Source organism: Panthera uncia, chromosome D1 (genome assembly GCF_023721935.1).
Source record: "Panthera uncia isolate 11264 chromosome D1, Puncia_PCG_1.0, whole genome shotgun sequence".
NCBI lineage: Eukaryota > Metazoa > Chordata > Mammalia > Carnivora > Felidae > Panthera > Panthera uncia.
Window position 1 is genome coordinate 7,498,590 of NC_064808.1, and position 27,620 is coordinate 7,526,209.

The 27,620-nt window shown below is 41.2% G+C and overlaps 1 protein-coding gene across 4 annotated transcripts in view; it reads left to right on the forward strand.

Annotated features, from left to right (window-relative positions):
- Positions 1–26,469, forward strand: part of ATL3 (atlastin GTPase 3) — a 49,105-nt gene extending 22,636 nt beyond the window's left edge. For 2 of the 4 annotated variants that reach the window (XM_049644239.1, XM_049644225.1), the window contains exons 6-13: positions 7,454–7,510; positions 9,022–9,114; positions 9,813–9,951; positions 18,259–18,386; positions 19,013–19,069; positions 20,518–20,589; positions 20,978–21,409; positions 22,192–26,469. In XM_049644239.1, coding sequence (XP_049500196.1) covers positions 7,454–7,510; positions 9,022–9,114; positions 9,813–9,951; positions 18,259–18,386; positions 19,013–19,069; positions 20,518–20,589; positions 20,978–21,409; positions 22,192–22,278 — 1,065 coding nt within the window. In that variant the 3' untranslated portion in view covers positions 22,279–26,469. Of the gene's footprint in view, positions 1–4,915; positions 5,209–7,453; positions 7,511–9,021; positions 9,115–9,812; positions 9,952–18,258; positions 18,387–19,012; positions 19,070–20,517; positions 20,590–20,977; positions 21,410–22,191 lie in introns of those variants that run through there. The other 2 variants (XM_049644243.1, XM_049644231.1) reach the window with 2 other exon arrangements.
- The last annotated feature ends 1,151 nt before the right edge of the window (positions 26,470–27,620 follow it).

The window sequence follows — 27,620 nt, forward strand, 5'->3', positions numbered from 1 at the left end:
GACTCAGTGGTTGAGAGCTGTTGTTCTTAAACGCGTCTGTCAAAACTTGAGTTCGACACCTTTTCCCCTGAAACGGATTCCTCTCTAGACTCCTGCCTTCCGCACACGTTTCTGAATGTCTACCTCGTGTGAGGCGGTGCACCCAGTGCTGTAGACACAGTAATGCTTGAGGCAGACGTCATTGTGTGTGGACTGTGTCATCCGGTCAGCGAGAGGTCATACATGAGTAGGCGTGGGTGACGGGTGAGGGCTGCTGTAGCCAAGGACCGCAAACGAGGGGGCTCACACAACACAAAATTATTGGGTCACGGTTCTGGAGTCTGGAAGAAGTCCAGCTGTCCACAGGGCCACGCCCTCTCTGAGCCTGTGGGGAAGAGTCCGTTCCTGCCTCTTCCTCGCTTCTGGCCGTCCTCGGCATTCCTTGGCTTTGTAGACTTTCGGTCTCTGCCCCTGTCTTCCCTCCGTGTGTCTGTTTGTCTTCACCTTGCATTCTTCCCCGTGTCTGTATTACTTTTTCTCATAAGGACCCCAGTCATATTGGCTTAGGGCCCACGCCAATGACCTCGTCTTAACGTGATCACCTCTGTGAAGACCCCGTTTCCAGTAGCGTTTCCTGGTGGAGATGCTTTCTTCACTCTATGCCGTCTTCATAGAGGCTGAATTTAGCTCTATAAATTAGTAATACATTATCTGTCACTGTAGTAGTTTCTTTATTCTTAAAAGTGAAGTGTATTCCTTATGAGATTAGAAATGATGTTCTAAAAAAATGATGATGTTCTTGCAAAAAGTTGGACACCTTGGATAGATTGAACTCCTCCTTCACCACACAGATCAGGTTTGAATGTATCCTTTCTGTTCTTTTTCTTTGTAAGCACATATATATCCCTATAGAAAATAGGTAACGTGACTACATGCCTTATGCAAACTCTTTGAGACTATGTGTGTTTTGGAATTTGAAATTTTTTGGACTTTAAATATATATATATTTTAACATTTATTCATTTTTGAGAGACAGAGTGGGAGAAGGGGAGGGGCAGGGGAGACACAGAATCTGGAGCAGGCTCTAGGCTCCGAGCTGTCAGCACAGAGCCCGATACGGGGCTTGAACCCATGAACCGCGAGATCATGACCCAAGCTAAAGTCGGATGCTCAACCGACTGAGCCACCCAGGCACTCCTAAATTTTTTGGATTTTAGATAGAGAAATATGATGCATATAAACATGAGGTTGAGGACAGTAATAGACATTCAGGTAATACCTCCTAATAAAACATTTTACTATTTCTGCAGTGAAAGGTATGTCTGATAGATGAAATGGGACAAGTAAAGCTTAGAAAAAGCCTCACATCAGTTCAAGGCAGGTTTTCCTCCAAATGAGTTTGCCACCTAACTTGGGTTTTCAGAACTTGTTGGATTTCAGAATTAGGTAGGAGAGATCATGGGTTTTGTACAGTTTTGTATGTGTGTTTTTGTCTTGTTTATATGTAGTATTTTATATGTTTGAGGTGCTTTCTTTTTTTAAGTATCATTTTATTGTTTTGACAAAGTAATATATATATAACATATATACACAAAATAACGTATATGCATACACATATGTATATATACTATACACACACGCATAGTGGAAAAGTCAGTAGAATTGCAATGTTCATAATAAAAAAGAACATTCTTTTGACCTCCTAGTTCGTTCTCCAGAGGCAACCACTTGTGCTTTGGGCTGTGTCTTCTGCTCTTTGCTTCTGAATGTTTAAAGAACATGCTTATTCTGTTCCTTCTGGATTATTACAGTTGAAATAGTCATAGCTTCTTGTGCAGAATTAGGATTTAGCATCTTTACCACTCTCCCACCCTCACCCACTGGCTTCCTTCCCCTCGTCCTTCCAATAGGTAGGTCACAAGTTGTAGCTAAAAAGGTATTTGTATTTGCCTTATTGTATGGGTATTTTTCTATGTTTTCGTCACTGACGTTTCTTGTGAATTATAGTTGCATTTCTTGTAATGAATTACCTGTTGTTTTTTTTTGTTGTTGTCATTAGTTTAGTGTTCTGTGTGCTTATCACTAATGTATCTCAAGGGATAGACTCCTAAAACCTCTCAGTATGATCTACACACTTAGGCTCTGGTTTTGTGTTTTTTTTTTTTTTTTTCTTTTTTCCCCTTGGGGAAGCCTCATTCCTGGTCACAGTGTTCTCCTCCTCTCCCCTGGACTGCCTCCTTTAGGCCTGGTGCACAGCTGTCCCACTGTCAATTTCTTTCTTTCTTTCTTTCTTTCTTTCTTTCTTTCTTTCTTTCTTTCTTTCATTTATTCATTCATTCATTTTAAATTTTATTATGTTTTCCCTCATGATGAAAACATTTATGATATGTCTTTGCAACTTTGAAATATACAATGCCATATTATTAACTATAGCCACCATGTTGTACATTGCTTCCCTGTGACTTATGCATTTTATAGCTGGAAGTTCATACTTTTTTTTTTAAGATTTTATTTTTAAGTAATCTCTATTCCCAACATGGGGCTCAATCTCATAACCCTGAGATCAAGAGTCGCATGTTCTACCAACTGAACCAGCCAGGTGCCCCTGGAAGTTTATACTTTTTAACCCCCTTCACTTTCTTTCCCCTACCCTCACTCTACCTTTGTATCCATACGCTTGTTTTTAAATTTGTTCAGATTCCGCATACAAGTGAGATCACATAGTGTTTGTCTTTGTCTTAGTAAAACAGTACAGTGCCTACAAGGCCCATCCATATTGTTGGAGACAGCAAGATTGCCTTCTTTTTTTTTTTAACATTTATTTATTTTTGAGACAGAGAGAGAGCATGAACAGGGGAGGGTCAGAGAGAGGGAGACACAGAATCTGAAACAGGCTCCAGGCTCTGAGCTGTCAGCACAGAGCCCGACGCGGGGCTCGAACTAACAGCCCTCACGGACCGCGAGATCATGACCTGAGCTGAAGTCGGCTGCTTAACCGACTGAGCCACCCAGGCGCCCCAAGATTGCCTTCTTTTTTATGGCGAATAATATTCCACTGAATTTTGCACCACATTTTTTGTATCCGTTCAAACATGGATGGATACTTAGGTTGCTTCCATATCTTGGCTATTGTAACTAAAGCTGCATTGACCGTGGGGGTGCATATGTTTTTTTTGAATTACTGTTTTCGTTTTCTTCAGATAATTACCCAGAAGTGGAATTGCTAGATCATATAGTAGTTTCATTTTTAATTTTTAGAGGAGCCTCCGTACTGTTTTTCATAATAGATGCACCAATTAAATTCTTACCAACAGTGGACAAGGGTGCCCTTTTTGCCACGTTCTTGCCGACACTTATTATTTCTTTTCTTTTTTGATAAACATTCATTCATCACACTGATGAGGTAATATATCATGGTTTTTATTTTCATTTCCCTGGTGATTATTGATGGTGAACATGAATAATTCATGTACCCATTGGCTATCAATATATCGTCTTTGGGGAAAGGTCTGTATAGATTCTCTGCCCATTTTCTAATCGGATTATGGTTTTTGTGGGCATGTGTTGTTTGTGTTTTCTTTTTTTGTTATTTTGGCTGTTGAGTTATATAAATTCTTTTTTATTTAAAATTTTTAAAATTTATTTAATTTTTTAATTTTTAAGAAATGCTTATTTCTTTTTTAAAAAATTTAGTGTTTATTTATTTTTGAGAGTGTATGCCTGTACGCTGGTGGGGGAAGGACAGAGAGAGAGGGAGACAGAGGCTCTGAGGTGGGCTCTGTGCTGACAGCAGAGAGCCCAATGCGGGGCTTGAACTCCCAAACCGTGAGATCATGACCTGAGCCAAAGTTGGATGCATAACTGACTGAGCCACCCAGGCACCCCTTAAATGTTTATTTTTATGTATTTTGAGAGAATGAGTGTGTGGGAGGGAGGGGCAGAGAGAGAGAGAGAGAGAGAGAGAAGGAGGGGAGGGAAGGGGAGAGAGAGTCCCAAGCTGTTAAAAAACCCATGAATCATGAGTTCGTGACCTGAGCCTAAATTGAGAGTCAGATACTGACCAAGCCACCTGGGTGCCCTGAATTCTTTATATACTTTGGCTATTAACCCTTCATCTGATATATGATTTTAAATTATTTTCTCTCACTTGGTAGGTTGCTTTTTCATTTTGTTAGTATTTTTCTAATTCCTGTGCAGCTTTTTAGTTTGGTGTGGTCCCACTTGTTTATTTTGGCTTTTGCTGCCTTTGCTTTTGTTGCCAAATCCAAAAAATTGTCGAGACTGATGTCAAGGAGCTTACCACCTGTGTTTTCTTCAAAGAGTGTTAGGGTTTCAAGTTTTAAGTCTTTGATCCATTTGGAGTTAATTTTTGTGTCTGGTGTTAGATAGTGGTCCAGTTTCATTCTTTTGCACGTGGCTGTCCGGTTTTTCCACCACCGTTTGTTGAAGAGACTGTCTTTTCCTCATTGTATATTCTTGGCTGCTTTGTCATAAAGTTAATTGATCATCTATATGTGGTTTTATTTCTAGAAGAACAGAGAGCTGTTCTGTTCTATTGATCTGCATGTCTGGTTTTATACCAATACCATACAATTTTGATTACAAAACAGTAATATAGCTTGAAATCAGGGCCTGGGATTTTTTTTTCAATTCCTTTTGCAGTTGAATCCTATTTAACCTTTTATTTGTTTATTCTCTCCTTTGTTGTTGTTGTTGTTTATTCTCTCCTTAATTCTAGACATTCTCCACTAGCTTTTCTGAGAGAGGTTAGAATGGATGTATAGCAGATCACTTTTTTGAGTTCTTGTAAGTCCGAAAATACTTTAATTTTATCCTAGAATTAATGATAGGATAGAAATAATTTTCTTTTAGAATTGAGGGCATTGCTTCATTGCTTTCCAGCTTCCAGTGTTGCTGCTGAAGTCCCACACCATCTGATTCCTGATCCTTTGTATGTGACCTTTTTATCTCTGAAGCTTTTAAGATCTTCTTATTGTTGGCATGAATTTTCATGGTAATGTACCTTAGTGTGGGCTTTTTCTTCATTCTTTGTAAACCCGCATCCTCAGAAAGATAAGATGTTGCAGCTCTTGCAACCAAGAAAAAACTGGATGCTGTTAAGAAGCAACATTCAGAAAACAAAAGCTCCTGGAAATGAAAGCTGTGGCAGCAAAAACGGAAACTTTTGTAGAGAAGGAGTTAGACGCCAAATTGGAGAAACTCTTGCTGGTAGGTTGAATGAAAGAACAGAGTAGAAATTAGACCAGAGGGAGGGAGTGAAGCAGAGAGAGAAGGGCAGGGGGGTGGGGAGGAGAGAGGAGGGAAAAGAGGGAAGAAGAGAGGAGAGGGAGAGGCGGAGAAGAAGGAGAACAGGAGGGCACGGCAAAAAAAGGAAACGTTGAGCATCAGTTCAGGAGAGGCCGCACCTGTTATTAATGATAGGTGTTTTAGTAAAAGAGAAAATGGAGGGAAAGAAATTATAAAAGGGATAATGTAAGATGATGTTCTAGAATGAAGGACATGAGTTTTTGTCTTTCTTCTGGAAGCTTGTCTCAGAGGTCTGGTGTCCTTAGCCATGTGTATGTAAGATGAGTTATTAAAAATCTGACTGGGACCTTTGGCGAGAGGGTGAGCCTTGTGCACTGGTTTGGACAGTGAGGTGACTGAGCAAGATTACTTGGATATTTTATTGCAACCCCGAAATGTCTGTATTTGCAGACTGTTCTTGGGCTATGAGTTTCCCCAGAGAAGAGTTCTTTAAACCCCTGCCCGAGTGGGTAGAAGCTTACTGTGGCTCCAGCAGGGTGACAGGCTAAGGAGACTTCACTGTTCAGTATGTCGACCTTGACTGAAGTGCCTGTTTCCGGTAAAGTAGGGGACTTACTCCTCTTGGCTGAGTTCGGTATCAAAGTCTAAATTCTTTCTAGTGTATCCCCTCCAGATAGTACACTTCCCATCTTCTGTGGGCAGATAGAGGGTTTGGAGCGCGGGGAGGAAGCAGGATCTGCGAGGTTAGGTGCTCCAAAAGGTGCTCTCTCCAAAGACTTTCAACTGTTTCTTTAGTTGTTAGTCCCGTTCCCTCACCCCCCTCCTACATGGTGACTGGTGCTTCTCATTTCTGAGCCTTTCCGGGATTCTGCTGAGAGAATCTGCTTTTTTCTTGTTGGCGCCTGCCTGTCACAGACAACTTAAGGCAGAGAAAGCCAACACTTGAGACAGTTTTCATTTGTCTGTTTTCCTTCCAGAGTATTTTGGATAACTCTTTGCTGCCATATCACTTCTCATCTTCTTTGTCCTGTGAATTTATAACTTCTAAACTTCATTTTGCTATACTGTTTTTTTCAAGTTTATTTATTTATTTTGAGAGAGAGAGAGAATGTGAGCAGGGGAGGGGCAGAGAGAGAGAGAGAGAGAGAGAGAGAGAGAGAATCCCAAGCAGGCTCCGTGCTGTTAGCGCAGAGCCTGACGCGGGGCTCGATCTCACAAACCGTGAGATCATGACCAGAGCTGAAGTCAAGAGTTGGAGGCTTAACCGACTGAGCCACTCAGGTGCCCCCATTTTGCTGTACTTTCAGTGCGAGGCTTCATAAGGACATAGGCATAAACGGAAGTGTAAACCCTGACCGTAGAGAATTTGTTCATTTGGTCATTTGCATGGCACGTATGCTCCTGGCCCCATATTCCTCCCGCTGCCTGAGAGACAGTGCACAGAACAGGCAAACATTCCTGCCCTCCTGGAGTGTATCTGCTGGTAGTGAAGGCAGGCACTATCAAAGTAAGTAAAGGTGTGGCGTGTAGCCTAGTGAGATGGGTTAAGGAAAAATATTTGAAAGACACGGGGTAGGAAGAATTGTGGGGAGACTTGTAATCCTCTCAGGTAGGTGGTCCGGAAGTCCTCTTTGAGAAGGAGCCATTTGGACTGTAAAAAGTGAGGGAACTGATTGTGCAGTCATTTGGGGGGAGAACATTGTAGGCAGAAGGAGTCAGAACAAAGTCCCTGAGGCAAGCACTGTGCCCAGCGTGCTGGAGGAAGAGCAAGGAGGGCCAGCGTAGCCAGATCTCACCGTAAGGGGCTGCCTTTTATACGATTAGGTTGGAGGGTTTTAAGCAGAGGCATCATGTGATCTAACTAACTTCTCAAAGCACAGCCACCCAGGCTGCTGTATTGAGTATAGTCTGGGGGGCGGAGCAAGGGTGAGGCAGGGAGGCCAGTTAGGAAGCTGTGTAATATTCCAAGCCACATAGAAGCTGTGAGTGGTTGGCTTCTGGGTTTGTTAATGATTGGGGTATGGGATGTGAGATAGGAATAACAGGTTATTGTAAGGTTCGTGGCTCTCTGAGTTTTTGAAGCCGTAGAACTGTGGTCTCATATGAGTAGTATCGAGTCTGTTAAATGAGTTCTTTGCTAAAGAATACCCATAGAAATACTTTAAATAATTTGGCCTAACAAGCCATTAACTTTTCTTTTTCAAAGCTCTTCACAGAATATGGTCGTCTGGCAATGGATGAAATTTTCCAAAAACCCTTCCAGGTAGAGTGTTAACTATAATGTAATTCATGTCTTTGTTTGAGTTCGGAGATCAGCCAGCTGCGGGACACAGGCCAGATCAGGCTAGCGGCCTGTTTTGGTAAGACCTGTGAGTTAGGAGTGGTTTTTATATTCTTCAGTGATTGAAGTCAAAAGAGGAATAATATTTCATGACATGTGTAAATTAGCTGTGGACACTGGCATTTAAATTTTACATAAAGTTTTATTGGAACACAGCTACGCTTATTTGTCCACAGCCTCTTCTTCTTAAATACTTAAATACACTTACTCTTAGGTCCTTTACGAAAGTTTTCTGGCCCCTGCTTTAGTTAATTGTTTCATGAGGGTGAGAATGCATAGTAGCCTCAGTGAGATTAGAGGAGCTTTAAGTATTACTTAATTTAGTTTTCCTTTCTTTAAAAAAATTTTGTTTTTAGTGTTTGTTTATTTTTGAGAGAGAGAGAGAGGCAGACTGTAAGCGGGGGAGGGACAGACAGAGAGGAAGAGACAGAATCCGAAGCAGGCCCCAGGCTCCGAGCTGTCAGCACAGAGCCCGATGCGGGGCTTGAACCCACGAACCGTGAGATCATGACTTGAACCGAAGTCTGACGCTTAACCAATTGAAGCACCCAGGCGCTCCTTTTGTGTTAAAAAAAAAAAAAAAAAAAAAAAAAAAAAAAATTTTTTTTTTGATGTTTAGTTTTCCTTTGTAACATTTAAAGTAGATCTGATTTTATGATTAGCTGCTGCCATGTTGTTTTCTTGTCCTTTACTCCGTTCTTTATACTTGTCTTTATAGCACAGCCCCAGATTTGACATCTTCTCGTCAATTTCTTCCTTCTGCTCTTATGAACCCATGGGAACAAAAACAGCAGATAGGTTATAGTGACCTCACATTTGTTTTTTTTTTGTTTAAAAAAGTTTTTTTTTTTTTTAATTTTTGTTTATTTTTGAGAGAGAGACAGACTGTGAGCAGGGGAGGAACAGAGAGAGGGAGACACAGAATCCGAAGCAGGCTCCTGGCCCTGAGCTGTCAGCACAGAGCCCGACATGGGGCTCGAACCCACGAACCGCGAGATCATGACCTGAGCTGAAGTCAGACACTCAACCGACTGAGCCACCCAGGAGTCCCTGTTTTGTTTTTTTAATATGTTTTTTAAAATGTTTATTTATTTCGAGAAAGAGAGAGAGAATCCCAAGCAGGCTTCACACTGTCAGCACAGAGCTGACACGGGGCTCCGTTTCACGAACCATGAGATCATGACCTGAGCTGAAGTCAAGAGTCGGATGCCCAACCGCCTGAGCCACCCAGGCGCCCCTAGTGACCTCACATTTGGCTTATACGTGTCCTTCTAGTGTTTATAATGTTCCTAAGACTTTACGGAAGAAATACATCCTTCACATTTTGTTGCTCCCTTGGAAGAAGCTGGCATTATGCAAAGAAGTATTTCAGTTGTTATTTTGAAAATGCATTTATGCAGACTTGTGACATGCTCTGCTCTTTTTCTAAATAGACACTGATGTTTTTGGTTCGAGACTGGAGTTTCCCCTATGAATACAGCTACGGACTACAGGGAGGAATGTCCTTTTTGGATAAGCGCCTGCAGGTAAATAGAAATGCAATCTTCTGAGGAGTTACCTACACGTCTTGATAACGTTCTCATTTGCCTTTAGCTATTGTATTTAAAGCAGATTATAGAAAATTTAAGTGTTAAATACAGATATCGGCACACTAATAGTGCTTGTGTAAGAGCACAGAGCCTGGGTATGTAATGCATAGAGACTGCAGAGAAGGACTCTCTCTGGAAAAGGCCCGAGCTTTGACTGTAATTTCCATTTCATGTTTTACACCAGGTTCTCCATGTGCCTTTAGAATGTCATATTCAGAACTTTTGTTCTGTTGTTCTTGTTCACAGTTCTTGCTTGTTTTGGGGTGGATATAAACCGGCTTAGCCTGTTCTCCAAAATTAAAATACAGGAGTCCTCTGTCAATCGCTACTAGCTAGTTACATCCTCCTTCTGCCCACAAGCAAACCTTCCCTTGTTCTTCTCCAGTATTGTGCAATCCTCTTTTTTATAAAAGAAAGTCTTCAGTTCGTGTTCTTGAGTGGCTAAAGGAGCCAGGCCATGGTTAATCAAATGTATGCATTTATTGCTTCTAGCGTCCTGAGTTTCCTCACTGGACGAAACATAGGCTGCTCTGATGCATCAGAGTTGGGATATCTTCTCCCCTTTGTCCTGTACCATTGGTTCCCAGTGCAGAAACACAACTGGTCTTTTGTAAATTGTTGGTCTCCATTGGCAGGTAAAAGAACATCAGCATGAAGAAATTCAGAATGTCCGAAATCACATTCACTCATGCTTCTCCAACGTCACTTGCTTTCTCCTGCCGCATCCAGGGCTCCAGGTGGCCACAAGCCCTGACTTTGATGGGAAATTGAAAGGTGTGTCACAAGTCATGTTATTCTAGACATGTGATTTGAGCTTTGGAATGAACCAGTGACCAGAGAATATCAGTTACGAGTCCAGAGAATGCTTAAGAGGAATAGTATGTTTTCTTAAAAAGAATGGTAGTTAGAGTCTCCTTTAGTTTTTACATCTGCCGTACTGTGACCATCAGAGTTTACCTTAATTTTTCCATCTGAAATGGTGGTGGTAATATTGATGTCTTTCTAAGAGATGTGTTGTAATTACTGGCTTACAAGAGATAGCAGTATTAAAATAAAAGACTAAACGTTGGTTAGCTAATACTTGTCAAGTAAAATTAAGTTGCCAAAGGATGGTAACATGATGCATGGCTTGGCTGTTTGTTTTCATCTTCTTTGTGATTATGGCAAAACCTGACGCCGGGTCACGTGCGATTATCAGGAGGTGTTGCCTAGATGGCAGCTTGGAGAAATCAGAGTCGGGACTCTTGGATTCCATTATCTTATTTTTGTTCCTTATTCATTAAGACGTTGACTCATTTAATGGCTAGCCCTCCGTTGACACAGGTGTAAAACTAGCACTTTTGTTTATAAACGTGTCTGAGCTTCTCAGGTTCCTGGTAAAGTTGGAATGGAAATAGCTGCCATTTTTAGAGGCTCAGCCACGTTCCCCGCCATCAGTCTGTCTGGGCTGCTGTCGCAAAATGCCGTATACTGAGCGGCTGTAAACAACAGAAATTTGTTTCTCGTAGCTCTGGAGGGTGGAAGTCCAAGGTCAGAGTGCCAGCACAGTCGGGTGAGGGCTGTCTTCCTGCTCTCAGGCCTCTGGTTCCCTCATGTGGTGGGAGGACTAGCCAGCTCTGCGAGGTCTCTTGTGTAAGCACACTAGTCCCGTTCACAAGGGCTCCGCCACCGTGGTGACCTGACCGCCTCCCAAAGGCCCCACCCCCTAATACCACCGTCTTTAGAGGTTAGGATTTAAACATACCAGATTTGAGAGGGACACAGACGTTCAGACCATACAACCAGCGCTGTGGTAGTTCACTTTCACGCTTACTGTTCCCGGTGGTTCCATATGCAGATATTCTCTCCTGTGTCTCACAGATGAAGAAACTGGCTTAGGAAAGTTAAGTAACTTGCTCAAAGTACTCAGCTGATAAGTGATGGGGTAGGGATTCACATCTAGAATCTTTTTGCCCCAGAGTCATATTGTGCTAAAATAGAAGTTTTTCTGTTATTTTGGGGGAAATTATTTATTTTTATTAAAAAAATTTTTTCTATATGTTTTTGAAAGAGGCACAGAGTGTGAGCCGGGGAGGGGCAGAGAGAGAGGGAGGCACAGAAGCCAAAGCAGGCTCCAGGCTCTGAGCTGTCGGCACAGAGCCCGATGTGGGGCTTAAACTCATGAACTGTGAGATCACGGCCTGAGCTGAAGTCGGACGCTTAACCGACTGAGCCACCCAGGTGCCCCTATTTTTTATTTTTAAATGTTTATTTATGTATTTTGAGAGAGAGAGAGCGCAAGTCGGGGAGGGGCAGAGAGAGAGGGAGAGAGAGAATCAGTGTAAAGCCCTACACGGGGCTCCCATGTCATGAACCCTGAGATCATGGCCTGAGCCAAGATCAGAGAGTCAGATGCTTAATCAGCTGAGCCACCCAGGCGCCCTGAGGAAATAATTTAGAGGGTATATAATGTTTAGTTACCAGGAGAACTTTTGAAGTGGAAGTTTTTCATGGCCTCATATTAAACACAAAATGCATAATTTTCAATTTATTGGACTTATTTGATCCAAGAATGTTAATATACTTGTTCACCTTAAGATTTACATTCCAGCTGGTCTTAATACTGCTAAAGGAACTGAGTTTGAGAGGCTTTATCTTCTGTTTGTCCCTGTGTGCTATTTTTATGTGGTTGGCAGCTTTCCTGAGCAGGAGACTTCCTAGCCTATTAGATGGCAATTCAGAAATCCAAGTTTGGAGCTAGAGCCTTTTACTTAAAAAGCAGTAACAGGTACTTTCTGAGTGGAGCGTGTAGAGAAAGTTGGGTGTGTAGGTGATGTGTTCCTTTTGGGTGGTGATACTCTATTATTAGACATACTTTTACCAAACCTAAACTCTGGTTGGTCCTCACTGGGCGAGGAGGTGCCCAGGGGATTCCTAAATGAGGAATCTGAGGAGGGAGTGGGCTTGCCTCAGGGTGGTCCCAGGTTTTCGGCGATAAACATACAGAATGGCATTCCTCGGTATTTTCAAGCATTTTAACATTTTAAAACATTCTGTTTTAAAATTCATCACTTTCGTTATGTTATTCTAGGAAATAGGAAAAGTTTCTTTTAACTGTCTTGTAGCCCTGAGCTTTGAAATTTTGTATCGCTGTTGGGTTTGTGTATTGTATCTTTCCTAAGACTTCTGTAACAAAGTACCACAAACTGGTGGCTTAGGACAACAGAGATTTACTGCCCTAACAGTTCAGGAGACCAGAATTCCAAAATCATGGTGTCAGCATTGATTCCTTCTGGAAGCTCTGAGGGGGAATCTGTCCCGTGCTTCTCTCCTAGCTTCTGGGGTTTGCTGGCAAGCCTGGGTACCCCGTGGCTTGTGGCTATGTCACTCCGGGCTCTGTCATCACATGGCTGCCTTCTGTGTATCTCTGTGTGTTCTCTCTTCTGATAAGGACACCACTGTTTGGATTTAGGTTCCACCCTAATCCAGTAGGATCTCAACTAGTTATGTATGTAATTTACAAACAAGGTCACATTCTGAGATTCCAGGAGGATATGCATTTTGGGGGGTTATTGTTCAACCCTGTATGTATTTAAAAATTATGAACAGCTTATCACTGAGTATTCAGTGTGCTAATTTTCATATATTTATAAAATAGGGAACAAATTCTATATAAGCAACTTTTAGCCTCATGATTATTATTTGGTTCCCTCATCCACCGTTGATGTTCAAAACACATTTATAAGGTTAAAATCTTCCTCTCTTACGTGAAAAGGCAAGTCCCCAAAGAAGAAATGCAAATGGTCAATATATACTCATAAAAATATGTGTAGCAGCAAAATAATTAACAAAGTGCAAATTTATTGGTACAGATTCAGTCTTTATGTGTCGGTATCAAAATTTTAAATGTTTATGTTCTTTGATCCAGAATTTCAAGCAGATAAAAATGTATGGACAAGGATATATATTACTGTAGCATAACAGGGAATAATTGGAAACAAATGGGTGTTTTTGAGGAGTTAGTGAAATTATGGTATATCTGCACTTTTAAACTATTTTTTTAAATTTCTTTATTTTGAGAGATAGAGGGCGAGTAGGGGAGGGGCAGAGAGAGAGAGAGAGGGAGAGAGAGAATCCCAAACACTGGGCTGACAGTACAGAGCCTGATTCAGGGCTTGATCCCACGAACTGTGAGATCATGACCTGAGCCAAGATCGAGCGCTGGATGGACACTTAACTGACTGAGCCACCCAGGCTCCCTAGTACCTCTGCACTTTTAAAAGCTTATTTAAAAAAGTTATTAAAAGTCTTCCAAAAGGTTAAGGTAGATAGATGGATCTGTATGTATTTACATAGTTGTCTGTGACATATTATTAAATGTAAAAAGATTGCACAGCAGCATATGTTGTATGATCCTATTTATTCCAAAATATGTATTTATAATTATGTTTTTAAGAAAAGATCTGAAAAATAAAAAATTCCTTTTTTGCTTATTTCAACAATATGTTTATAATCTACCCTTGTGTGTCTGTTTCAGGAACTATAGTCATTAGGATTGTTCCTAAAGAATTCTTATTAGCTCTGCAAAGGTCTGTGTACTTCGTAGCTTTGGAGACAGATATTTTGTAATTTTAGGAAACCTAAACAGTGTTTAAAAGAAGGGTTTTGAGTGAAGCATAAATTGGATGCTAAATTGCAAATGGTGACTTGGAGTATTTGGCAGGTGCTTGACTGAGAACCACATACACTTTATTGTGGGGACCTGTAAATAGAGCTGATGTACTTTTCAGAGTTAAAGAAAATGCCTAGATGCTGTCTTTTCTCAAGTGTATCCTTGTACAGTGACTTGGTTGAGATCCTGCTGCCCTATTCCATATAACCTGAGAAAGACATTAGCTTGAGAGCAGTTAGGCCTAATCCATAGGAGGATCTTTTTTTTTTTTTTTTTAATTTTTGTTTAATGTTTATTTTTTATTTGAGAGAGAGAGAGAGAGAGAGACAGTGTGAGCAGGGGAGGGGCAGAGAGAGGGAGACAGAAACTGAAGCAGGCTCCGGGCTCTGAGCTGTCAGCACAGAGCCTGACATGAGACTCGAACTCACAGACCGTTATGACCTGAGCCAAAGTCGGCTGCTTAACCGACTGAGCCACTCAGGCGCCCCTGTTTTATTTATTTTTAAAGAATGACCATTTATTCAGAGGTGAACACTTGCCAAACACAATCTTAGTTTTGGTGTAATTACTGCTTAACTGCTGCTGCTTCCTGTTGGCTAGATTAGCTCACTTTTAAGACCCCTTTCATCAGACACAGATGACTGTGTCATCACCATAAAGAAAACTGTGATCTTTGTATTTTCTAGAGCAGAGAGACTTAATGCAGTAACCACTGAGTTTTGTTTTGTTTTGTTTTTGTTTTTTAAGTTTATTTTAGAGAGCATGAGCAGGTTACAGGGGCAGAGGGAGAGAGAGAGAGAGAGAGAAAGAGAGAGAATCTTAAGCAGGCTCCATGCTCTGCATGGAGCCGGACTCAGGGCTTGATCCTGTGACTCTGGGATCATGACCTGAGCCGAAATCGAGGACTGAGCCACCAAGGTGCCCCACCACTGAGTTGTTTAGCTAGAAATTAACCTGAAGAGTTTGTAGGGCACTGTCTTTTTTGACAGCACGGGATTTTGAGATTATCAGGAGACCATTCTTGTCTATTCTGAGTCTAAAACTAGTATTTTGGTACAGCCTTCAGAGAAGCATTAATGCTTAAGGGTCTTTAAATCTGGGTAAAACTGGGTTTAGGAACAGTCTGTGGTGTCTAGATTGTGCCAGTTCCTTGAGTGAAATATTTTTGAAGCCTTTAGTCTTCCGATACGATAAAAGTTGAAGCCATAAAGCAAAAAAAAAAGGTTTTTTTTGGAATACGTGATACATTCACATGTTTAAAATCTCAAAAAGGATTAAAAAGTATTCAGTGAAAAGTCTCTCTTCCATTTTTATAGGCTTCCAGAGTTTTCTTTAGAGTGTGCCAGCAGATATGAATACTGTATACACAGAATAGCATAGTATACGCACAATTTTAGGCATTTTTTGCTTCAAGTCATGAAGAATTTGTCCCGTTTTTTTCTCGAAATTTTGCAGTTTCATCTATCACATTATAACTTATGATCCAATTTAGATTCATCTTACTTCTGAATGGCGGCTCATTTGTTCCAAAAGTATTTATAGAATAGTCCAGCTTGCCCCACCAGTTGAAATGTCACCTTTATCATACATTAAGCCACTAATCAATATGTAATATGGGGATTGATCCCTTTTTAACGTTTGCATAGGCCATACTTTGGCGCCATCCTGAGGAGAATATAGAATTAAGAGTATTTGGATGGGAGATCGGTACCAATTTACTTTTTGGTAGGACAGATTTATAAACCTAAACAATTTTTCGATGTCAAGAGATTTTATAATTGGTCAGTTATTTAAGATGGGATGTGAGTTGGTGGAGATGAGAAGTACCTATTACTATTTACAGAGAAATGCCATGTAGATTTCAATTTATGAAGCATAAATAAATTCTAGATAGATTACAAAGTTAAATTATAAAAATTAAAGCATGGGGAAAATTTTAATTTTATTAGACCTCTGGAATTGGGGAAGGACTCCTTAAAATTAGGAGGAATAAAAGAAATTGCCAAAGAAAAATGGTGTCGGTTTGAGTACGTAATAGTTTTACGCATGTTATAAAAAGACAAACAGGGATGCCTGGGTGGCTCAGTCAGGTAAGGCTCAGGTCGTGATCTCACGGTTCGTGAGTTCGAGCCCTGCGTCAGGCTCTGTGCTGATGGTGTAGAGCCTGCTTGGGATTCTCTCTCTCTCGCTCTGTTTCTGCCCCTCCTCTGCTCGCTCTCTCTCTCTCTCTCTCTCTCTCTGTCTCTCGAAATAAATAAGTAAACTTAAAAAGAAAGGCAAACAAATTGGAGAATTTAGTACACGTAAGGATAGCATATTTATTTAGTTTGTGAAGAGTGACTGTATTCTGAGAAACAGGCCCCTAGTAGGGGAGAAGGAGATCAGCTGATGAACCAGTACAGAAGAAAGCTTGGCCCAACTACCAAAGAATGTAGCAGTATTACACACATAAAAGAATACATGGAACTTGTATAGGTAAGGCTTAGTACATCATATAATGAACATCACAAACCTACTGCCCAACTTAATATCTAGAACCAGAATTGACAAGTTTTTTCTGTAATGGACCAGATAGTAAATATTGTAGGTTTTGTGGGCCATACAATTATTCAGCTTTGTTGTTGTAGCAAGAAAGCAGCCATAGACAATGCATAAGTGAAGACACGGTTGTGTTGCAATAAAACTTTATTTACAATTACAGTTTGCAGGCCGTATTTGCCCCCGAGGGCTGTAGTTTGCCAATTCTTGTCTAGAACATTACCAGTACTGTTTTCTGCATTTGTGTGCTTCTTCCCTATCCCATCTCCCTGCCTCCCCACAGAATTAACCACTGTTCTAAATTTTGCTTATTCTACCCTTGAATTAAAAAAAAAACAACAACCATTGCTTGTGTTTGAATCAGTCTGTTGCCAAGTTTCTTTAATTTTGACTTATTAAAAACAGTATGCGTTGCATTTCATTGAGTGTTTTATTTCTGAGATTATCTGTATCATTGCATGTCGTTGTAGTTCATTCACTTTCCTTGTGCATAATTGTGCCTTCTGTGAATATAACACAGTTTATTCTCAATAGAAATATAAGCTTTTCCAGTTACTTGCTATTATGAACAGTGCTGCCATGCACAATCTGGTATATATGGATAAATGAGAGTTTCCTGAGGGTATGTGCTTTGGAAGCAAGACTACTGGATGTTGGAATCTGTGTATTTTCCCCTCAACTGGATAATGCCAGTTGTTTCCCCAAGTGTAGTTCAGTTTACGCTCCCTTCATCAGTGTATACAGAAGTTCCCGTTGATGCATATCCTTGGCAGTGCTTGGTATTTTCAGACTTCTAGTTTTTGCCAAATTAGTGATATAGAATAATATGTCGTTATGGTCTTAAATTGCATTTTTTCTGATTGTTCATGGGGTTGAATATCTTTTCATGTATTTATTTACATTCATGTTTCCTTCATGGTTCCTTTCCTCTGCAGTTCCTACTTATGCGTGTTGTTCAGTTTTAGATGGGGCTTGTCTTTCTATGCAACGCATAGATCCTGTATGTGTATTTTAAGATATGAAGCTTTGCTGGTTGGTTATGTGTTGCACATATATTCTCCCATCTGTGTCTTGTCTTTTTTTTGTTTTTTAATGGTGCCTTAGTTTTAATGTGGTTGAATTCATTCACTTTTGATTTTTTGAAGTACTTTTATTTTTAGTTTTGAAGGTTTATTATGTATTTTTTTGCATTCTTTACTTTCTATAACTTATTTATTTGTTATAATTTACCTCCACGTTAGTTAGCACATGGTGCAACAGTGATTTCAGGAGTAGATACCCCTGACCCATTCAGCTCATCCCCTCTCCCACAACTCCTCCAGCAATTCTCTGTTTGTTTTCTGTATTTAAGAGTCTCTTATGTTTCGTCCCCCTCCCTGCTGTTATATTGTTTTTGCTTCTTGTGAAGTACTTTTAAAGTCGTGTTTTAGAAAATCCTTTGCTGGGTGCCTGGGTGGCTCAGGCAGCTAAGTGTCCGACTCCTGATTTTGGCTCAGGCCCATGAGGTTGAGCCCCCGTTTGGGCTCAGCGTGGAGTTTGGTGTCTGCCTGGGATTCTCTCTCTCCCTGTCTCTCTGCCCCTTCCCCGCTCATTCCTTCTCCCTCTTCCTCTGTCTGTCTCTCTCAAAATAAATACAAATGCACTTAAAAAAAAAAAACAAACCCCGCAAACAATCCTGAGAAGGGAGGGAAGGGGACAGTGAGAGTACATGCAGACAGAGGTCCGACAGCAGCCTGGTCATAGGCAGAGAGTGTCAGACACAGTTGGGACCCCCTCCCTTCACTTTCAACTAGCAGATGTTAAAACAGACTATGAAGATCACGTTTTATGCTCAGCTTGGTTGAGTAAGTCTGCTTCGCTTATTGTCTGCTTCTTCGTGGTCTCGTGAACAGATATTGCCAGTGAGTTCAAAGAGCAGTTGCAGACCCTGATTCCATTTGTGTTAAACCCGGCTAATTTAATGGAAAAGGAGATCAATGGCTCAAAAGTCACCTGTCGGGGGCTATTGGAGTATTTTAAGGTAAATATGGGTTTTAATTATCAAAATAATGTGATTTTTGGTGAAACTGATCTAGGCTGTAAACTAACTTTGAATTTCACTATTTTAAAGCTGAAGGGGGGCAAGTTTCACGGGGAGATGGTGAGAGGCATTTTCAGAGCCTTCGGGGTCCTTCCGGGAGCGGGCCACTGGGTGGCAGTATCGGTCTAGGAACCAAATGAATGTTCTTTGCACTTTCTTAGAGGAGTAATTACTGTGGCTAAAGGAAGATTGTTCCTCAAGGAAGATGGTGTGGACAGGAGGTGGTTAGGAAGTTGCTGTGAGTAGGAGGAGACGGCACCTAGATGTGACACGACTACCTCAAGGCGGATGGTCACTGTGCCCACAGGCAGTGGTGAGGCCAGTGTGCATGGGGAATCTGGTGGGAATCCTAGCCTTGGTAGGCTCGTGCTGCTTGAGAGCTACTTTCAGTTAACTCAAAATACGCTAACATGCACTCAAAGGTGTGTTGTGTTTTTGCTAATTCCTGGGTGTTGATCTAGGTCTTTAGGAAAATGCAGTTGTACGGCCACTTTTAAAAAGTTAAAATGTGACTGAAAGTGACAGAATGACATTTTTCATAGTTCTTTTTACGTTTATATCCTAAGGCATATATTAAAATTTACCAAGGAGAAGATCTGCCTCATCCCAAGTCCATGCTTCAGGTGAGCACTTCTTTGACCTCTTAAGTGATCCTGTTTGGTTACTGGTGGCCCATATATGAGAATGGGAGTGTGACTGCCTTCTGGGTTTTTTGTGCGTATTCCCGGTGGTACAGTTAAAGCAGAACGGATCTTCCCCGAGTCTTCCCGCCAGACATCCCGGGGGGAGCACTGTTTTTTTATTACGCCTGGTAGGCCGGGCCCACTCATCTTAGACAAATTACTTTCCTGTTATCTGTGGTCTACTAAATCCTGACATACTTCTTTAGTCAGGTTTTTTGTTTTCAGAGATTTTTATTTTCAATATTTTGGTATTTTCAACATGTAATTTCACTAAAATATATAATTTCTGACTTTCAGGTGCATAACGTAAGGTAATAATTTACTGCCAAATGTTTCTTCTATTTTTGTTGTTGTTTAAAATTTTTATAATGTTTGTTTATTTTTGAGAGAGACACACAGAGTGTGATCAGAGGAGGGGCAGAGAGAGAGAGGGAGACGCAGAATCCGAAGCAGGCTCCAGGCTCTGAGCTGTCGGCACAGAGCCCCACGTGGGGCTCAAACCCACAAATCGCGAGATCGTGACCTGAACTGAAGTCAGACGCTTAACCGACGGAGCCACCCAGGCCCCCCTCCTCTTTTTTTTTTTTTTTAATGTTTCTTTTTGAGAGTGAGAGAGAGCCTGTGTGCATAAGGAGGGGTGGGGCGGGGAACGACAGAGAATCTGAAGAGGGCTCTGTGCTGACAGCAGAGTCTGACGAGGGGTTCGAACTCACAAATTGCGAGATCATCACCTGAGCCGAAGTCGGACACTCAATTGACTGAGCCCCCCAGGCGCCCCGAAAGGTTTATTTCTTTTTTTTTTTTTTTTTTTAATTTTTTTTTTCAACGTTTTTTTTTTATTTTTGGGACAGAGAGAGACAGAGCATGAACGGGGGAGGGGCAGAGAGAGAGGGAGACACAGAATCGGAAACAGGCTCCAGGCTCCGAGCCATCAGCCCAGAGCCTGACGCGGGGCTCGAACTCACGGACCGCGAGATCGTGACCTGGCTGAAGTCGGACGCTTAACCGACTGCGCCACCCAGGCGCCCCTGGTTTATTTCTTTAATAGCGAAACATTTTCACAAAGGAAGCCAGAGCTTGGGATTCATGTACAGATAAATTTTTCCCTTTTTTGACTCATATCTGTTTCTTAACATTTAAAATTGAAGCAAAGGGAATGATATTTTTAGAAGTTTACTTTACGATAAGATTCTTACATATAAGAACTTTTGGGGCAGAAAATTTGGAAGAAAAGTTTTATTTTATTTTATTTTATAAATAGGGCTATATGGGAACCTAAATAATGGCAGAAGGATCATAAAAAAGTGAACGGGGATAGGGTGAGAGGAGACTGTGGAAGAATGTTAAAAGAGGAAGGATCCATAGTTTATGCTTTCCTTTCTTAAAAGGCCACTGCTGAAGCCAACAATTTAGCAGCTGCGGCGTCTGCCAAAGACATCTATTACAACAACATGGAGGAGGTATGTTGGGCATGTGTCGTCTTCTGAGAGATCTATATAACCTGGGCCCGTTGCTGCCTTCGGAGGCCCAACCTCACCCTGTTTACCGTATCTTAACGTGATGAGGCAGCAAAGCTGTGTTCAGGTCCCCTGGGTAATAGGGGTCTTCCAATTATTACCGTTTCTAACCAAGGCTTTCTTACAGTGTCGTTGCTGTCACTGATCAGTGTCACCCTGGTTATGTAAGTGCACTTTTCAGAGGAGGTGAAACCAGACTTTATTGGTCTTGGTCACCATTTTACAGTTCATTTCTAATATATGAAAACATTCTTTTGCAGTGTTTTCACTTGTTTCGTTGGGCACCTGTTTTCGAAGGCATCTTCAACACCTGTGTCTTTATTCTTCTTAGGTTTGTGGAGGAGAGAAACCTTATTTGTCTCCAGACATTCTAGAGGAGAAGCACTGTGAATTCAAACAACTTGCTCTGGACCATTTTAAGAAGACCAAGAAGATGGGTGGGAAGGATTTTAGTCTCCGCTATCAGCAGGAGCTAGAGGAGGAAATCAACGAACTGTATGAGAATTTCTGCAAACACAATGGTAGCAAGAATGTCTTCAGCACCTTCCGAACCCCCGCGGTGCTTTTCACAGGCATTGTGGCTTTGTACATCGCCTCAGGCCTCACTGGCTTCGTTGGTCTTGAGGTTGTGGCCCAGCTGTTCAACTGCATGGTTGGACTGCTGTTAATAGCCCTTCTCACGTGGGGATACATCAGGTATTCTGGTCAATATCGTGAGCTGGGCGGAGCAATTGATTCTGGTGCAGCGTACGTGTTAGAGCAGGTAAGTGGTGCCAGCTGACAAGGCTGAGGGTTGATAAGGGACGGATGCTTGTGCTTTTATTGTAAAGTATTTCCATTTGAACGAGTTTCATAGTGAAAGAAGGAAGGCGTGAGAAACTTCCCCTGGCTTTTTGTTTTGTTTTGGGTTTTTTTGATAGACATGATGTTGTATCATCCTTCTTGAGGATATTAGTATTTAATCCTAGTATTTTGTTTTCATGCCTAAAAACTCTCCTCTGATGCAAACAGAGTTTCAACTTGGACATACTGTGTTTATCATGGGAAACTTCTGACCACATGCTCTTCAGACCATTCCTGTGTGATTCTCCCTGATCTGAGGTTAATTTGCTTCCCTGAAAATCAAGAGCTTTGAAAATTTTCCGTTTTGACTTCTAATGGATGGCATCTCTTTCACTTCAGATCTTTCAACAAGCCGGTGGCTTTTGACATTGACGTGACCTCCAGATTTACAGATATTTGAGACCCTGATTGATTTCTTTTTCTGAGTAGCATGAACAGATCGGTTAAGTCAGAAGCTTGTGAGAAGCCAGGAGAGCTGCCCGCCCTGCTACATACAGTCACAGAGCAGGGGCTCAGCGGGCTCTCTTGGGGGTCTGCTGCCGCCACTTGCTCCCCCAACACCTGTGTTTTCATTTCCCCGTTTTCCGTAACATACCCGTGCTGTAGAACGAGATGTCTGAAAGTTTGTCTCCGCGGTCTTACTCTCTCGGCGCCGTGTTGTATTTTATTAACTTACGTGTTTGAACAAATGGACTTTTGCAGGCTACGTCCCATATGGGTAATTCCACTCAGGCCGCTGTGAGGGAAGCGGTTGTTGGGAGGCCACCCGCGGATAAGAAAGCTCAGTAGCATCTTCACAAGAGGATCCGACCAGAACGCAGGCAGCCCCTACCGATTTCTGGGTTTCGGCCACGGCCACAGGTCCAGGTCCAGAGGAACACAGATCTGGGAATCATCCGGGAAGAGCTGAGACTCAGCAGTAATAAATGAACAGACCTTTCCCGTGGCTTCAAATTCTTACACATACTTCCATTTCTGTTGGAAGCGTTTCTTTTCCTTGCTGATATAGATCCAAGCCTGTGTCTATTTCCTTGTTACTCTGCTTTGTGCACTTTAAAGGGGGAGAAGGCGAAAGGAGAAAATGCAAATGTGGTTTTAAATCCTGAATGTGCCACTTCGTGCCTTTTAAGATTGAATCCAGGCTTTTGAGGACATGATAGGGAGGGGATTGAGGATAACCTCATGGAAGATGCTGTTTTGGGGTGAAACCTGTCCGTTCTCTTTATACCTTCCTCTTTTTAAACAGTTTACAAAACTTGCAAAAGTTTCGGAACAAAAGGCTGAAAACGATGCCGTTACGCTTTTAAAATCTTACGATATTAGAGAATCCTGTTTGCCATATAGTGTGGGAAGATTGTATCACGTTGAAATCCACCGTACCCTGGAATTTCCAGTCTTTTATTACCTGACAGGCTAACAGTTTTGGTGGGATATACTTTTATTTTATTTTTGCCTTCATTCCTATAGCTTCTTTCTAGAAAAGAAGCAGACATGCCTTGAAAAGCCAGAGTGGCTCATCATAAAAGGGGAGTGAGCTTGATATTTTAAGAAAAAAGCTTGAGTTTAAGTGAACCATGTGACCTCTGAGAAGTCACTTGAACTTGTGCCTTGGTCAGATTCACTGTTTGTAGGTTTGTATACATATATGTATTATATATAACTCACGGTTATCATTTGAGAGGCCTTGTTTTTTCAAGAGTTCTGCATAAGAACGGAACTTTATTAAGGATTAGAGGAAACACGTCACCAAACATTACTGCCTTTAGCTGATGTCCTGTTCTTGTGGCCTAGCAGTAAATCAGGGCTTTATCTAAACCATTTGTCTTTTCCTATGCACTGAGATTTTTAATAACGAAGCTACTAACATTGTCAGTTTTGTTTAGTGAGTCATCCTTTATTTAACTTCACTTGATTAATTGGTAGCTTTAAAGTAGCTTTGGCTTAGTAAGGACCAAAGTCCTACCCAAATGTGGACAGTATCTAGAAGTATCCACGAAACCTTTATTTACCTTGTGTGGTAAAAAACACTTTATTAGTTGCCTTTTCCTTTGATTTATAATGGTGAATTGTACATTTTAAAACTTCATAAAACTTGCCTGCAAGTTTTTATATAAACATTCAGGTCTGAGAGCCTTAATTCTTAAGATATTTTTTGTTTTGGGGGGAGATAGGGAAGGCTTAGGCCAAATCCAAGTGTAGGTTCTATATACGTGAAGTCTGAACGGAAGGCACAAAGAAGTCTCGTGTGGCATGTAATCTCTTTATCAAGGAAGTTTCTTTTTATTTCTTTGATGCCTCACCACTGAAGCATTTTTATAAGTCCCGAACTAGTTCCAAGCATGTTCTATGTTTCCATATTTATATACCATCTTATCCTGAACTTCTTGCTATTTTTTTCAGTTGCCATTAAATTTTAGGAAAGTTCCAGCTTGTTCTGAAAACTGTCTACTTGCATATCAGTGATGCTTAGTTTTGACTATTAAATCGAAAGCTTCTCTTTGAAATTTTGGTGCATATCAGGTGGCCCCTCATTTTCCTGAAGGTTTGTCCTTACTAGCGAAAGGCCTTACACACGTTGAGATACTTGGCTTTTAATGCATTGTAGAAGCACATTTATAGTTTTCAGAATAATTGTCTAGAACGATGCTTTTAATGAGAAAAGGATGATGTGTCTAAAACTTATTTTAATCCTAAAGTATTAGAAATTTTAAAATAAATATATCGTGTGATTAGTGCAGTCTTAACGATTAGTTAACTGTTTAAGTCACCATTTCTGTTTTGACCTTAAAGAAATAATTTGGCTTAATTACCCTGGGGAAGCCTTATTATTTTTGTTTTTATTAACTTACTATGCCTCTGGAGCGTGTTTATAAAGTTTTTATCAATGAGGATCCTTAATGAGTTTTCTTTGGCCTATTTTTACAGGAAGTTGATGGTTTTATATCATCTTTTTCGATACAAGATGCATTCTCATTGCTGGCTTTAAATAGTCCTGGGGAGATTTATAATCAGGTTGAAAGGAACGTCTTTTACTTCTTAACTTCCCTCAGCCCTTAGTTTGTGGGTCGGAGACGTCGTTGAGGAGGGATAGTTCAGACTGAAAGCGTTGGCTTGGCCATGTTGCTCTGCCATCCCCGGCCAGTCTTCCCACACAGGCGATCTTTGTGTGCTCATTTCAGATGGTTACACGGGGCCTATTCCTGTTAACGTGTAAAAGGAGGTTTTCAGAATTTCGATGAGAAGTATTCATTTCAGGGAAAAATGTTTCTTCATTTTTTTTAATACTTCCAATTAGCTTTTTATGGTAAAAATCATCGAATCAGAATTTCAATTCTTTCACGAGCAATCTAATGATCGTGTATGATGGTAAGCATCTTTGGAGTCCTACCGTATTTTAGCAGTATGCCAAGAAGTCTGTTCTGTGGAGGTTTGTGTATTAATGCCTGGTTTATACTGGGTAAAATTGTCTACGAATACTGTTTTGCTTTATCTGTTCTTTCTCTTTTAACGTGAAGTTAGGCAAACAAATAAACTGCCTTGTTACTGGCAGTGTGTTTCCTTAGCAGGTCATATCCAGTGTTCTACCTGGCTCATAAACATTTTATTTTTTTTCCTAGAGTTTTTCTTTTTTTTAATAATTTATATGGAAATCTTCATAGGACTCTCCCCCCCCCCCCCCCCCCCCAATAGAACTATGGAAATGTAATTTAGGGTGATTTAGGATGACTACCATGTAAGGTAGCCAGAAATGGGCTACATCTTTCTGGCTTACATTTCGATCTGACAAAATTTTAGTCAAGGAATAAGGGCATAATGAAGACAAGCTTCAGTCATGAAAGTACAAACCATGTGTATAAGTGATTTTTTTTAAATCACTTTAAGAAGTCCATTGTATGAGACCATTTGCTGCAATTGAACAGTGTTCTTATGTCCTGTTACAGTTATGATTTGGGTAGTGGCTCTCATCTACCTTGGAGTGCATAAGACTTAACTTGGGAGGCTTGTTTAAAAACATTCAGATTCCTAGCTCTGTGTCAGGGATTGCCTCAGGGGGTCTGGGTTGCGGCCCTGGAGTCACCACTTCGATAAGACAGTATTGCAGGTGGCTCAGACCAGCGAGAGAGACCGCCCCATGTGATGGGGAAGTGCAATTCACTATTGTCTGGAGGCGAGTGGACAGACAGCTTTCACCCAAGGCTCACAGTAGGTGGTCTGCCGCCAGAGACCCTGGCTGAGAGTTTCCCACGTTCAGAGTAATAAGGGGGATATCTTTCATCTAGAGGATCATCCAGGCTCCTTAAAGCTGTTGTAAATCAGGATGTCATAGTGCCTTCTCTGAAAAATGAATGTACACGTATCCTATTTACTAACAAGTGTAATTAGGATTTTGAAAAAACTATCTTGAAAGTTGTTTTTTTTTAAAAACAAAATTCAGCACTTTGACTCGAACCCCTCGTCATTCCTGTACAGAAAACCTTAAGCCATAAATAATAATAATGAAAAAGAAGGAGAAAACAACTTTGAAAATTAGTGACAAAAGTGCCCCATATCAGGAACTTCTCAGAGTTGTAGGTCTAAAAGCAGAAAGTTTTCAAAAGAAATTTTTCCTCCCTGGGAAGAAATTTCATGTGCCAGAACTAAAATTTAAATGTAGTGCTCTTACGACCAAGGGAAGGTTGCATTTGATTCTCAAAGCTTTCTAATCTAGATGGCTAAATGCTGCCATGGACTTTAGCCTTAAAGGGTCAATATTAATCCTGAGCATATACAGGTTTTCTTCTCAGAGTTCTTTTTCTTTTCTTTAAAAAATGATTTGTTGAAAATACTTTCTCCTAGACCCTTGCCTTTGAATGGCTTTAAAGTTTAATATACTTTTTAAAAAGTGCAATGGGATGAGATTATGCTCTTAGTTTCTTAAAAGCATGTTTTCTGTTTCTTAGTTGTAAGGTCATTTAATTGAATAAAGATCATAGCACCATGTCTGTGGGTTTTTTTCCCCCCCCCCTTTCTCCATTCTTTAACGTGGGAAGATCTGTGAGCTAGATTCGGGCTTGGCAAAGCGAATAGGAGATCTAAGGGGATGGACACCTCCATGTCAAAGTGGGCAGTAGTAATGTGGTTTGAGCTTGTCCCCTTTCTCTGTCCTGCCAAGGAGTCCTGAACAATCTTCCTAGCGTAGCGCTCGAGAGGGCTGTGCACTTGGTGGTGGGGCTTAAAAGCGAGCACAAATTTGATTTACAACAACACGAACTTGTGAGGACCTTTGAACTCGTAGCACTTCACCTGGTCGCCCCATCTGGTTAGATGGTTCCTCTTTGGGACTGGGGTGTGGTGAAGCTCTACCGAAAGCTTTCTCTTTCAGTGGTGACCTTGAAGCCAGGGGGGAGGTTGCATTGAACTTCTCAAATACTGACTAATCGCCACACATAGCCCATTTGGCCCTGCAGTAAGAAAGAAGATTTCTACTATGTTTCTAGTTTGAAACAGGCCGGGTGGGGTCAGTAGCATCCATCTGTCCATCCACCTGCCTTCCCCCGCCAGTGGTGGTCATGCGTTAGGTGCCAGGCTAGCTGTCATGTTTGAGTTCCGCACAGTTTAGTTAGGGAAGGCGCAAACTCACGAACTGATAACGCTACGAAGATGATGGTGAATACTTGGGTGCTACCATCAGAGTGCAGATACCCCCATTAGCATAAGCTGGGGAGAAGGAAAGGGGAAAGTGGGTGTGTGTGGATGGGGATGTGGTGTGTGTGTCCAGCAAACTGGTTTGTCTTTGGTACATTGACATTCTTGCCTTTGATTTCCATGTATCGGTTTGCAAAGGTGAGTTCAACTCTCACTAGCTTAATCGAAGAAAAAGCAATTGTATTTGGATGTCTCGGGGTAAAATCGATACCAAGTACTGGAAGAACTCATGTCCACAGGTCTGTTCTCTCAGGTATGTTGGCAAATTCAAAAGCAGATGGATTTATTCCATGCTGCAGGGGAGGAAAGTCACAGATGGTTCCAGGCTTACATCATACCACTTAAATGTCTCCAGAGGAAAGAGGCTTTTTTTTTTGACCCACTGCCTATTTTAAAATGTGTGTGTGTGTGTGTGTGTGTGTGTGTGTGTGTGTGTGTGTGTGTGT